The 14092-nt window shown below is 41.0% G+C and overlaps 1 protein-coding gene across 6 annotated transcripts in view; it reads left to right on the forward strand.

The window, feature by feature from the left end:
• The window catches only part of myo3b (myosin IIIB), a 70727-nt gene that overhangs the window by 28433 nt on the left and 28202 nt on the right, over positions 1-14092 (forward strand). For 5 of the 6 annotated variants that reach the window (XM_019352509.2, XM_003447383.5, XM_013272612.3 and 2 more), the window contains 11 exons: positions 21-119; positions 198-312; positions 426-552; positions 1073-1283; positions 2093-2240; positions 3367-3520; positions 3654-3742; positions 5613-5742; positions 11794-11873; positions 12639-12659; positions 13831-13908. In XM_019352509.2, coding sequence (XP_019208054.1) covers positions 21-119; positions 198-312; positions 426-552; positions 1073-1283; positions 2093-2240; positions 3367-3520; positions 3654-3742; positions 5613-5742; positions 11794-11873; positions 12639-12659; positions 13831-13908 — 1252 coding nt within the window. The remainder of the gene's footprint in view (positions 1-20; positions 120-197; positions 313-425; positions 553-1072; positions 1284-2092; positions 2241-3366; positions 3521-3653; positions 3743-5612; positions 5743-11793; positions 11874-12638; positions 12660-13830; positions 13909-14092) is intronic. The other variant, XM_019352510.2, reaches the window with a different exon arrangement.

Below are 14092 nucleotides of genomic sequence, written 5' to 3' on the forward strand. Positions count from 1 at the left end.
TCTGCTTGTTTTTCCTTCAGGGGGGAGGAAAATTTCCACATATTCTATTACATATATGCCGGCCTTTACCACCAAGACGAGCTGAAGACTTACAGCCTGCCAGATGGGACACCTCCCAGGTTTGTGATGCAAATAATCCCATCATTCGCTCCTCACAATGTGGAAACTAATTTGATTGTCATAACATGAATCTGCAGGTACATTGACAGTCAGCACTGCAAAGTGATGCAAGACATTGTGTCAAGGAAACAATATAAAGAGCAGTTTGATGCCATTCAGGAGTGTTTCCGAAATATCGGCTTTACAGAAGAGGTACTAAACACTCAAGCAGTCAGATATGCAATGTCTGGCCACAGATATATTGAGAGCTGTAATATATAAAATACGTAATATGTAACAATTTTCTTTTGATATCCTGTTTTTAGGAGGTCGACTCTGTTTACAAAATTCTCTCAGCAATTTTGAATACTGGGAATATTGAATTTGCCTCCATCACATCCCAGCATCAGACCGATAAGAGTGAAGTGCCTAACTCAGAGGCCTTAGAGAACGGTGAGAAGTTAGGCAATGTGTGTTGTAAGCATAGACTGTAAATAAAAAATGGTCATCAGTGACTGACACCAAAAAGTCATCAGTACTTCCCATAAATTTGTACGACCTGAAGTGTTTTAGGAAGTTAATCTGCAAAATAAACCAGGATTATACATCTTTAATTGCTTTAAAAACAAGAACTTGTAGAGTGTAGTGTGAGTTTGAATTTATTTTGGATATTCTCTAATCCACACATGGTCAAAAGTATGCATATAGGCACAGACATATACATTACCTCTCACTAATATTTGGTTAAATGCCCCTTAAAGCTTGCTTTATCCATCCCCAAGCCAGTTTTGATGTGTGTTTGGGATCATTGAGCTGTTGATTTGAGGTGATGTTGTAGAATTTGAGAAAAGTTCATCTTTCCACTTTAAATATCTGCAGTATAACCATGTTATAGTTTGTTATTATAGTACTGTGATAAGATGCAATAATCTATTCACTGTGAAACTGATTGACTGTCTCGCCTTTTTCTCAGCTGCGTCTCTCCTCAGCATTGGACCCGAGGAGCTCCAGGAAGCACTTACCTCTCAGTGTGTGGTCACGAGGGGCGAGACCATCATCCGCACCAACACCGTGGACAAAGCCGCCGATGTCCGAGACGCCATGTCCAAGGCCTTGTACGGACGGCTCTTCAGCTGGATAGTGAATCGCATCAACTCACTCCTGCAGCCTGACATGAATGTCTGGTCAGTGCGTGCTAGTGATGAACAATTTGTTTGCATGCCCACTGTTTTTGTCTTTTCTGTAATTTCTTGGGGTGGATCACTCAGAGTTTCTGCAAAGCTCTGATGACCTTTCTGGAAGTCTGCAGAGGTAGATGCAAACATGAAGAGGAGAATATCAATGGGCAAGCACAAGACAAGCAAAAGGAGAGCAAAAAAAAAAGAAAAAAGTTTTAATAAATTTTTGATACAGAGTTGCGTGCAGAGAAAATAATGTTCAGATGATTAAAAAGACTTCAGAGAGACTGCAAAGAGGCTTTTCATTGATCCAAAAGAATTCCTTCATAAATATGAGCATTGACTGTCAGGGAGTCGTCTCTCAGAGATGAAGCCAGAGTTCCCGTCTGCATTCCAGTCATCTTAGCCGTTTCCTTATTGCCATTAATAACCTGGTAGCACTGGCTAAAGGTGACCTCTAAATACTGTGGGTAATGACTGATCATGAAAGTAGCAGCTCCAAGCACTGAATATAAAATGCAGGATCATAAATCTCTATGCTGTGTTGCAGAAGTGAGTATTGTTAGTGCAGACATTGAAAATAACTGGAGGTTAAATCAATAGAGACTGAAATAAAAACCATTTAAGAAGATCTGACTTTTTCAAAGACGGTGTTTATGATTTCTCGTCAGACTAGGCCATCCCGACCAGACTGCATATTTGGGTTGAACTTGGATTATCATTAAAGTTTTATCAATTAATATGGCTGCTGGGGATTTGCTTGTTCCATCGCATAGAAGAATAAGTTTGTTTGTCCCCCTTTTTTTCCTTTGAAGTGCCGTAGAGAGCGGCATGAATGTGGGAATCCTGGACATCTTTGGATTTGAAAACTTCCAGAAGAACTCATTTGAGCAATTGTGCATCAACATCGCAAACGAGCAGATTCAGTTTTATTTCAACCAGCACATATTTGCTCTCGAACAGGTGAGTTCTTCATGCATAAATAGGTTTTAAATGATCCGCTCTAATGCACAAAGTAGAAGATACCACTGTAATGTGTTTGGGGTGAAAGAATAACACAAAATATGCAGAGAAAATTCCATTTAAAACACTATTATGGAAATTAGTCACTTAAATACATTTGGTGTTTACACAGCCACCAATGCAGAAAAGCTCTCAACATTAATTTTTCCTACAAGTCACCCCAAATTACTCTCTTAATTGATTTAATGAAGCTGTTTACCCTGAAGTGCGAAAAGCCTTTTTTCCTCGATGGAGATGAATTGACATCAGTCAGAAACCCTTTTGTTTGAAGTAACTTTGCAACAGTCCTTTTTAAAGAGAACTCAAGAAAAGTGGCTTGGTTTAGTGATGTGGCACATTTTCTCATTAGTTAGCTCAGTGTGCATTTCTTTAGAAAAATACAAACTATTATTTATTGTGGCCAAACTCCGCCTGGCATATGGACTAATAATAGCCTCTGCATTTTCATTTACATTCACATTTTTAGCTCTGTCCAGGACCAGAAGTGTTATTGGAAGCTACATTTTCCCCGTTCAGATTAATTATAGCAGTGATCTCTGAAAAAAGTCCTTTAGCTTGTGGAAAACATCCTCCCCTGATGTAAGGCTAATGCTCGGTGGAAAAGGGATCTTTATTTTGTGTGTGGATGTCTTCAGTCTTGCTGTACACAGAAACTGATTATTCTGACTTAATGATTTAAACATGAGGATGGTTTAGATCCATTGGTTCCACTTTATTAGTAAAATATATATTTAAAACAACTTTTTGATCTGAAATTAAATAGATGCAATAATGTGATTTGACTCTGGGTTATTTGCACATTGAAATAAATTATGAATAAGTAAGTGGCTCTATTTGTTGGTTTGGAGCTGTTCTGTTTTATGCATTCAGTAAAAGACTCTATTACGCTGCAAACTTCAGCCGTAGACACACACAGCTGGCTGCAAGTGTGTGGTTTGCTTGATTAGAAACTCTTTTTTTTTTTAAACCACACATGCACATTGCATATTTAGCCCAGATTGTTTAATTGGGTCATTTAGAGAAACCATAACTAGATTATTATTCTGCATTCACTGGTTCTAATTAGATGGAATACCAGAGCGAGGAAGTTGATGCCAGCCTGGTGGAGTATGAGGACAACAGGCCCATTCTGGACATGTTTCTGCAGAAGCCCATGGGTCTGCTGTCCCTGCTGGATGAAGAGAGCCGCTTCCCTCAGGCCACCGACCAGACCCTAGTGGGTAAGATTGGAACTACAGTCGCAAACATGCTGAGATGTAGCACATAAAATAACTCAGTTACATAAGAGTTCACAGATCAATGCATAATGAGCCTTCACATGCCGTACTTTTCTTCTACATGTCTTCTTTACAGATAAGTTTGAGGACAATTTGCGCTGCAAATATTTTTGGATACCAAAACGCGTGGAGCTTTGTTTTGGAATTCAGCACTATGCCGGACAGGTATCAGATACTTCATTGGATGTGTTTAACTAACAATCTACTACCTTGATGATGATGGCTGTGAGCATATGTAAACCAGTGTTCAGGCCTTTGAAATACTTGGTGTAAAACCTTCTATTCTGATTATACCTTTACTTTGAGTATTTGAAAAACATCTGCATACTTTATGGAAGGATTTTTCTCTACATCTGTTTTGGGGCCTGATTAGGTTTGTTGTGACTCAGAATTTGAACAAATTCTTAAAAAAAAATTATTACATCCCATATAGAGTAAAATAGGGGAAAAAATCCTATAGGTCTGTGAAATTTTACTAAAAAGTCTGTATTAGTTGATCCTTCACATTTTCTCATAATGTTAACTTTTTTCATACTTATTTCTTATAAATATCTTATATGAAGAAAACGTGAAAAGAGACACTTTTTTGAGTGGATTATAATATGAGACATGCTAACATATGAAGAGTGGCACAGTGCAACAGTGGTTAGGACTGGAGCCTCATAGCAACAAGGTCCTGGGTTCAAATCTACCACCCAGCTGGGGCTCCCTACAATGAGTCTACCTGCTTTCCCTGCACCTGCATAGATTCTCTCTGGGTACCCGAGCTTCCATACTCCAAAGATCTGCCTGTGTAGGTAACTGGTGATTCTAAATTGGCCGAAGGGGTGAATGTGAATGGTTGTCTGTTTCTCTGTGTTATCCCTGTGACGGATTAGAAACCCTGCCTGTCAACTCATGACAGCTAGGATAGGCCTCAGCCCTTTTTTCCTGTTTCCCTTCTTTAAGAATGGCTTCTTGACAGCCATCCTTCGCTTGGAAACCATTTCTGATGAGGGTTCAGCAAACAGTAGATTTCTTCCTATTTCTTAAGGCCATGACTTTCAGATACTGTTCATCTGCTATAGATATTTTTAGTGCTGCTACTTCTTCTGTTGTCCTTTAGTTGTTCAGTTTCCTCAGATTTTTTTAATGACACACTGCACACCATGCCGAGATATGCCAAGCTTTCCGCTAATAGCTCTTTGGGAATCACCAAGCTGTGTTAACTGTGTTATTGGAATTTTTCATAATGGGAACAAATCATGTATTTTTGTGACAGGCTGGTAGTAACATTGATACAATTTAAAATTAATTCTTTGTTAAATTGTCTGGTATGTGTAGACACAACAGTGGTTCATCTTTTAAGGTAGCTGCCTGTTTATATGCTTGAATGATGAACAAGTCAGTGTTAAGAAGTTCAACAGAAAAAAAAGAGACACATTCCTCAGAAAATGGTCAGGTTCAAGGACTGGACTAAAAATAAGCACAAAAGCAGTCAATTTTAAAGACATTCAGAAACCCTGCCTCCTTAGAGGCCAAATGCAATGAGTGGTGGCTCATCACTTTTGCACAGTGCCACATTGTCCATTCAGTGTTGTTCAAGTTAACGAGGAGTGAAGAACGTGTAAAATAAAAACTTCAAAGTTTTGCGTTCATCTAACTTTGGTGACGTATTTAAATGTACTTCACTGGATAGCGGCACAGCAAACCTATCGCATATCACTGAGGAAAAATGCAGGTGTTTCTAAAAACATCTGTATCCCAGTAAGCTTTGACAGTTTGGCAGAAGCAGCATGCGCAACACCGGCAACTGAACCTCAAATGGATTTCAGCCATCAGTATTTTTATTACTCACACCTGTGCTTTTTCTGTGGTTAAAAGGAACATCAGTTTTATCTGAGATCTTTTTACCCTCACATAAGATATATTTATATATTTAAAAAACATACCCTAGCATTAATTTCAACCATATCACAAAGTGATGACAATTCAGATTCAGAAAATGTGAACTGACTGTTACGTGTACGTGTATTTCTCATGTCCTACTCAACAGGTAATGTACAATGTGAATGGCTTTTTGGAGAAAAACAGAGACACTCTCCCTGCAGACATCGTTGTGGTGTTGAGGACGTCAGAGAACAAACTTTTGCAGCAGCTGTTTTCCAGCCCCTTAACTAAAACAGGTATGATATAATGCTATTTAGAAAATCTCAGCAACTAACCACTAGCCACAGAGGAAACGGAAACTTTCCTTTTGTTAACAATTGCGGGACTATATCACTCAGTGAATAGTGCTGCTGTGTACTCTTCCCATAAATGTTCAGGTAAGTGGGTTTCTTTAAGACGCGACTCCCAGGCATCTGCTGGCCCCCCCCAGCCCCCCTTCATTTCAAGCCTCTGCGTGCCGTGCTCGGATAAATCTGCAGTCTCCATTATCTCTTGAGAGGCTCAGCTCTCCGCATGGCGCTCTGTTTTTATTTTCACTAAGCTGTCCCTCTTGGTTTCCCTCTGCTGAATGCTATCTACAGATTGTGGGTGCAGTGGGATATTTTTATGATAAGGTTTCTAAATACCCAGGGGATGAAGAAAGAGTATTTAGAGAACACAAAAGCAACTCTTCCCACCTCTTTTCTGTTGGTTAAATGAAGGTAGAGTAATGTGCTTGTCATTAGCCGTGGCTTGGGCCCTCCTGGTCACTTGATTTAGCTGAAATGCTAATAGATGTTTTATATTATCAGATTCCCACTTCCTACTTTTATTTCAGCTAAGCCACTTTATGTGATTCACTTCCTTTTTAAGGCACCTGTAAATGCCTGCTTTCTCTCCCAGTGGCATTAGAAGGAGCTTCGATTCACAAAAGGCACCTAAGCTGAGACTCCTGTAGAAATCTGTGCAGCGTGTCTGTAAACTTCAATTGCTGGCTGTGCACGAGGGAGCCTTCAGCCACTTCCTTTCTGCAATTACGAGCTTCAGAAAAGTACACTCTATAAAACCCAATTCAGTGAACACTTAATTTCAGTGCATAAAGGCACTGAATAGAAACTAAGATGTGCTGCAGTGTTTACTGCTGCAGTCCTGAAAGCTTCTTTATTTCCTTTTTTCTTTTCAACTGTGTTTTTGTCTGTCCTGACTTTTGAACGTTTTCATCCTGAAATGTTTAAGATTCTTTTGGAAACACCGTGCTTACACAGATCTTTTTTTCTTTTAGAGTCAGAGGTCCGATTTTCATATTGCAGCTTGTGGAACCGCAGATCATCTCGTTAGATAAAGAGCTATGAAACACTGCTCTGGCTTATCGCGCCAGAAAAGATGGAGCACTGTTTAAGTGAGATACAGTAACGCATGAGAAAATTATAAATCTATTCTTCGGGGTAAAATTTGTGGGGAGATTTAATTTGCATTTTATTCCACATTATGGATTCTCTGTTATCTGTGAAATTACCATTATCTGGGGCGATCTGATGGAAATCTGTTTTACACCAGGGTGGTTTCACTGTCTGGGCCGCCCCCTCAGTGTGTCACCACTAGGGGACACCCTCGTAGACCTTCAGCAGCCTGGATGCAGAGATGAAAGCGAAACGTTGGATCTGGGGTTTTGGACTGCGCACAATGTGCATGAATGCACTGGAGGTTAATGTTTGTGGTGATGCACATGTCACACTGCAGTGAGGACACAATACCTATAAATCAGACAATTTTACTTTTTGGTTTCTGTCGACTGTAAAACAAGCGACCGCAATTTGAGAATGTGATGTCCCGACTGTTGACGCAGCTCATGATTGAAGGGTAGCAGGGAAGTGTGAAGGCCTCAGAAAGTAAAAAGTTCCCAGGCGGTGAATAGCGAGGGCACTTGAGCCTTGCAGAATGTGGGTCCTTGAGGCTTGGACATGTGGTGGTGTTTTGTCAGGGGAAATGGGATGTATTTGCATGGACAAATTCCTCAGAGCCAGGGCCTTTCCCAGATCAGGGGGATCACAGTGTTTGAATTGGCAGAGCTCACTTGGGCCTACCAGGGCTTGGGCAGCCCACGGTCACAGTACAGTGGATGTGTGTGTGTGTGTGTGTGTGTGTGTGTGGCCTCAGGGCTGCCTGGCCCTGCTGATTGTAGCATAGCACATCTGCACATGCACACTGCTCATCGAGACTGCCAGTTCTTTGTCAGAGGATGGAGTTCACAGATAGTGGGCCGCGCAGGCATGCACATGCTATATTCTCATTCAACTGATAAGGTTTTAACATCTTATACTGTACGCTGAAAAATTACAGGTATGAACGGGACCTGCACTGATGTGATTTGCTGTCATTTTGAATTATTCGTAAGCAAGCCACCGTTTAAAAAATTAATCACGGGGTAATTTCTGTATATAAAGATTTACTATTACATGCCGTCTTTGGAGGGGACGCTATTAGCACCTAATACATAGCATTCGTTACATCTTATTAGCAGCTTCTAAAAAAATAAACCCTCCCTGAGTTTGTATGCATCTTTGTATTTTCCTCTTTGTATTTGCAAAATAAATAAGTAGATATATCATAGATCCTGCACCATCCTTCAGAACAAATGTGAAATATTTATCCTCTGTCTGAGTTTTTCCCATTTATTTTCAAGTTTATACTATAATTTAATATGTCCCTTTGATTACATTTATCTCATACCTAACTGTTTCCCCTAGTTATTTTGCAGATTTAAAAGCAAAAAGCTGTTTTTAATGGTCGGTTTTACCACATCACATCACAATCTGAAGTCTAATATTTGTCAGCTGGAGCATTTATGCCATTTGCCAATTGCTGCAGTTGCTAAAGAAGCTCATGCCGTAATATGCTCTGCAAGATCTTTAGGGCTGTGGAGTTCATATTGAACAATTTACATATTGGTTTTACATCTTCACACGAAGTCACAGTTGCAGCTCTCCCATCCTCTGCCATCTCCCTCCGTCTCCCTTCATGTAAGGAGATCCTCCTGTGTGGAAGTGACAGGCTTCTCCCAGCGATATGACATATTTGGCTCTTTGTTCTCTGCCTTTTTTCATCCCAGTCGGCAGACACTGCAGTCTTTCACTGCACTTCCACATATTCTCTCTAGCAGGAGAGACACTCACCAAGTAATACTTTTGTTTGAATTCTCTCCTAATCGCAGTATTGGGGAATGTTTTGAGTCAGCAGAGGGATTTTTTTTTTTTTTTTGACGGGCCCTGCACATCAATAGCAAGAAGCCGGCTCTCCTAAGTCACATGGTACAACATCCTTTGATAAATGCAACACTGTGTTGTGTCACTAAAAGCCAATTACACCATGCTTTTTTATGATTGATCTGCTTTGACAGTAGTGGATGGCATTTAAATCAACAGCCCCCCGAAGCCATCTCTAGGCATAAACGGTGGTGGTTATAGAGGGTGGGTAGGGTGGCGGGGGGTTACGGGTGCTTTAATCTAATTTGCTTGGTTGCTGAGTTGAGTTTCTAGATCACATGTTTTCAAAAAGAGAGCGGGAGAGCGGGCAGAGATATCCAGCAAGGCTCTGCTCACTCAGCTCAGGAAGGCTGCTCTCTCTTACAACTTTGATTGTCCCCCGTGTCGACAGCTCGATCCACAGCTTCTGAAGTACAAGGCGCACACTGGCACCCATAAAAGCATGTAGGGAGGTGTCATATTGAACGCGGGATTGCTTTTTAATCCCGAGCACATTGACTATTCTTGTCAATAGAACCCCAATACAACTGCCAGCTTGAGCTTTTTTTTTTCCTACAGGATTCTTGCTGGGCTTAATTTTCAAAGTGAACGCACAGATGCCAAGGAAGGGTTTTTTTTCTTCTCTTTCTACCCCCCACTCCCCACACACCGCTCTGCCTCTCTCTGTTTGTGTCCTGGTAGTCCATGCCAAGAGCAACATGCGTGAAGCAGAAACGATCAGTGGGACGCTCCTCCACCTGTTTCTCAAGTCTGAATGACCTGGGAAATATTCCCCTCACCTGCTCGCCCTCCTTTTCAATTATTAACCTCTTATATCTCCACTCCTTTTCTCTTTTCGTTTTATTTTTATCATGAGAACTCTGACCGAGAATAAGGGCTGTCTCCATCTGTAACTTAAAACACATGTAGCCTATTCTTCAGCTGAATCCGCTTTCAAAGAACAAATCTTCCTTTTCTAGCTCGTCTCTGTGTTTGAATAATTATTATCCACATCATTAGACAAGCTCCTTACTGTATCTAAATTAGAAGGTCTTCTTTTCAGGCCGGACATCACAGGTGTTCCCTTGGCTTCGTGTCTCAGGAGGCAGAAATCTTTGAGGATACTGACTATTAACCAATGCTCTAATCATCTAGTCAGGAGGGGATATGAAACCCGCCAGAAGAATGAATTAATACGACCCGCCAAGGAATACACGAAGAAAGCAGCGAGTGTCCATTTGCAAGGCTTAGGTACAACTGTCATAGTTTCTCTCATCGCAGCGCAGCCCCTTCATCTCCTCTTGATGGTGTCATGGAAGTGAGAGGCGTAAAAGCACAGTGACACTCCACGAGCCCGTTCCACTCGCAGCCGCTAATTCATCATGACAAATGTGCTCAGATGATCTGGCCCAGCAGCACTAATGGGGAGAGGAGAGAGCGCACTTCATTTGCACAAGACCCACTCCAATTAATCCATCCAGCTTTACTCTGGGCTAATTGGAGCAGGGCCCTCCCTGCCTGTGTGCTGGTAATATACCCGACACAGTTTAACAGCCCCTGTTCTCAAAGATCATACTTTTTGTGCGTGCGTGCGCGCGTGCATGTGTGTAGGTTTTGCCGAAGGGGCCTTTGAGGTTGTAAAATCTGTTCCCGGTATCCTAAACACAAGGCCTTCTCACAAACATGTGTTCATAATGAGCAATTAACTGCTCACATTTCCATCATATCAGGCTTTACTCTGTCCTTTCTTCTATTTTTGGGTTCCAGTTTTGATCCGTTGGTTATTTTTCCAAACGTATTTACAACAAATATAAAAAGCATATTTTAATATGGCAGAATGTCTTGCATTTAGTTTGTTGCCTGATACAAAAAAAACTGATTTATTAGCAGAATAAACAAGCAGATGCATAAATAAAAATTGGGAGATAACTGTCAAAAGCTAAAAGCAACATCAGTACTAGCTTAAAAGACTCTTTTGAAGAGTGCTCACATCATATGTTTTTGGTTGTTTTGACTACAGCAGTGTGTGTGCACATATTTGTGTGTGTGTGTGTGTGTATCTATGTGTGCTTCTATGCTATGAACGGCACATTGCTTTGGCTCAGTGCAAAACCCTTTGGCACCAGTAGGACACCCTTTGTCTAAAGTTAGAAGTGCACTGCCTGTTAATTAATCCATCCTAAATTGATTTTGATCAGTCCGGCTTTTGATTGAAGCTTCTAATACACGTTTGATAGTGCAGCGTCCTCTGGGAAAAGGCAGGCGCTGATCCGGTGTTTAAGTTTCTGGCTCGCTGTCAGACGATGTCCTCACCAACCGATGCGAGTCTTGAAGTGATATCGCGGAAGACGAGCGCGTATTTGCATTTTAGAAGTTTGTCTGTGTGCGGTAGAAAATCTAGAACAATTGTTGGGCTGTCAGTTTGGCTTTATCTTTAAAAAAAAAACTTAAAAAGGTTTTCCTTCTTGCCATACACGGCTGCTCGGGTAATGCTGCCTCCTGTGTCTGCAGACGTATTTTTCTAAAGGTGTGTGTGGCACATCTGTGCAGCTATTGTTTATTCATGGAGTAAACCCTTTGAAATGTGTTAAGATACTTCCCACTCATTATAAAAATCCTGCCACCCATGGATTAGGACTTTGATGTCACCAATCCTGCTTCAAAGGCTTCTTTCACTGCTATTAATCACAGTTTAGCCTCTGAAGATATAGCCAGAGAAAACATTTGGACATCTTGTGCAGAAACTTTGAAATGTTCAGACTGTCTTGCATATGCTATGTTCACATCCTTTCCGCTGTGTGTGGGGCTGTTGGACTGCTGTGCACGCAGATGCACTCCTGAGCCCATGGATTCAGCTTAGTTTTTTTTTCTTTATACTCTCCTGCTCTATGAACACCAACATAGTGCTGCACGCTTTATACACCTTTTTCTTGTATGTTGAATAAAAAAGAAAAGAAAATCAAACCCAGAGTGTTTACTGAAACGCCGCTGGCTCACTCCCAAATATTATTGGCTTTCTCATATTACTGTGTGAGAGTCCATTGGCTTCATTTTTGTGTTCAACAGGAAATCTGGCGACGTCCAGAGCGAGGGTCACGGCCGCCTCCAGATCTCTCCCACCACAGCTCGGTTCAGGACGCACCAAGGTGAGCATTCAGCTGTGGCCCAAATCATCACGTGCAAAAAAGCCCCATAATGCTTTTTTACATTTTTTTTTATTTGTTGCTCACAGGCATTGCACCATAAGAAACCCAGTAAAAACCTGTGCTGTGAAGCATAGCCACATTAATTGACTACCCTGTTATGTTTGCTGTCTTGCTTGTGGTGATACAGCATCGCCATCTGGCACTCAGTGTCTACATCATAAAAGTAGTTTCTGAGACTTAGTGAATATTGTTGTTTTTGTTGCTGGCAGGCAGCGTTTTAAATTTTAAGGATGACTTTTGCAGATTCTCCTAAATCAGCTTAAATCACTGCATTGGCTTGACGGTTTTCTTTCCATGATATTTCATGTAGAATCTCTTGTTGCATCCAGCAATGCTGATTGTTCATGTTCACTCTAAGTTTGTCTGAGCTGAGTCTTGGCAGCATCAGTGGCTGGAAATTTCCTTAAAAGAAAAAGCTCTTACTGCCTCTCTCTGAACTTTAACACTTTCATTTCTGGACCTTCTTTGTTTAAGGGGCAGAACATCACAAACTAATAATATCTCTAAGATCGCATTTCTTGTATGACTGAAAATATTCAGCCTATGTTGACTAACTTGAATCTGATCTTTGTATAGGAAATACGAAGTCACATGATGCTTTTACACTCGAACCTCCCTTAAAGCTGATTTTCAGATTCCTCTTGTCTTTCCATTTCTCTCTTCCTTTCCTTCCATGTTATTCGACAACATGTGCTGTACTCAAAGTCTCCCAAATACCTGTTGAAGGTAAGACCCCTGTTTAATAATAGTAAAACTTTCTGAATCCAAATGCACCACCTTTGAACCACAGGACAGATCTTAGAAGAAAAAAAACCCCCCAACATAGTTCACTGAAGTTATCATCGCATTATTGTAATCCAAAAACTAAAACTTCAAACTGCGCTTCACAGACTGACTGTGCAGCTCCAGTCATAAAACATCAATCACAAGCTGCTTTTGGAAAATGTAAATCATCCCTTTTGAACCAATTTCTTTCTCCACACAGCCACATTTCTGAGTTATTAATGTAAACAAATGCTCTGCGATGTGTCTTTTAGATTATAAAAATGCTTCATGTGAGACGGAAACAAAGGCCAGAATAACAGTGGGAATAATAACAGTCCTACTTTGTTGAGCTTCCACTAAGCACCTACTCAGTTATTCTTGAAGAAGAGAGGACTTCTTAGTAATAACTCTGTGAGACTGATGTAATATGTATGCGTCTCGTTCTCAATCAGAGTTGGAGAAAAGTTGACAGAAACTGACGCTTACGAGAAGCTACCAGTGCGCTCAGATTAAAGTGACAGTTGTTAGAACAGTGGAAGTGAGTCTCCGATAGCCGTTTGCTATTCTGAAAGCAGATCATACAGAAGTACAAAGTGTCGGAGCGTCTCGTTCCTATGCAGCTCGCACAGCCTTTCACGTACCTTCCTTTCTCTGTGCAAGGATGAAATAAAGTATTAAGATATTCACTTACTATAAAATATCTATTGCATCATTAATTTTGATGAAGCCATGAACTGCGAAGGCCATTAGAAAGCTTATATTGTGTCCTCGTTAATCCGCCGTCATCAGGATGACTGTCTGCTCGGTGACGGCTAGTCTCATTACTCAGAATGCTCTGCAATTTTCCCATGCCCCACAGCAGTGCCGAATTATTCTCTAGATTGTTAGCTTTAAGTGTTTATGAGGCTGTGTTATACAGACGGCACAGTTAGTACAGCTGTGTATTCCCAACTGGCCCATTTAGAGGAAGGGGACCTGCTGTAATAATACCTTTATTTCTGCAGAGCCCGCTGAAGACGTCATGTCGCAAATGAACAGCATCTCATTTGAATCTGCTGCATTTTATTTTGCAGTGGCCTAAGTCTGGCCTGATCAACAGTGCAGCGTGCTTATTGTGACTGTTTGTGTTCAGGTGGACACCATGGAGATGATCCGCCACCCAGAAGAAACCACCAACATGAGGAGACAGACTGTGGCCTCCTATTTCCGTGTAGGTGTTTGCATTTCTCTGTAAAAATTACTGCCGTGATGACACATACTCATACTCACCATACATCAGCAGGAAAATGAGACCGTAGTCCGCGTGCTGGTCTCGTTTTGCTGTTGGGCATTTTTAAACTGTGTACTTTGTCTGTAAGAGTAACAAAGAAAAGCTTCAAATGTGAAAATAAAAT

Source organism: Oreochromis niloticus, linkage group LG16, assembly GCF_001858045.2.
Source record: "Oreochromis niloticus isolate F11D_XX linkage group LG16, O_niloticus_UMD_NMBU, whole genome shotgun sequence".
In the NCBI taxonomy this organism is placed as follows: domain Eukaryota; kingdom Metazoa; phylum Chordata; class Actinopteri; order Cichliformes; family Cichlidae; genus Oreochromis; species Oreochromis niloticus.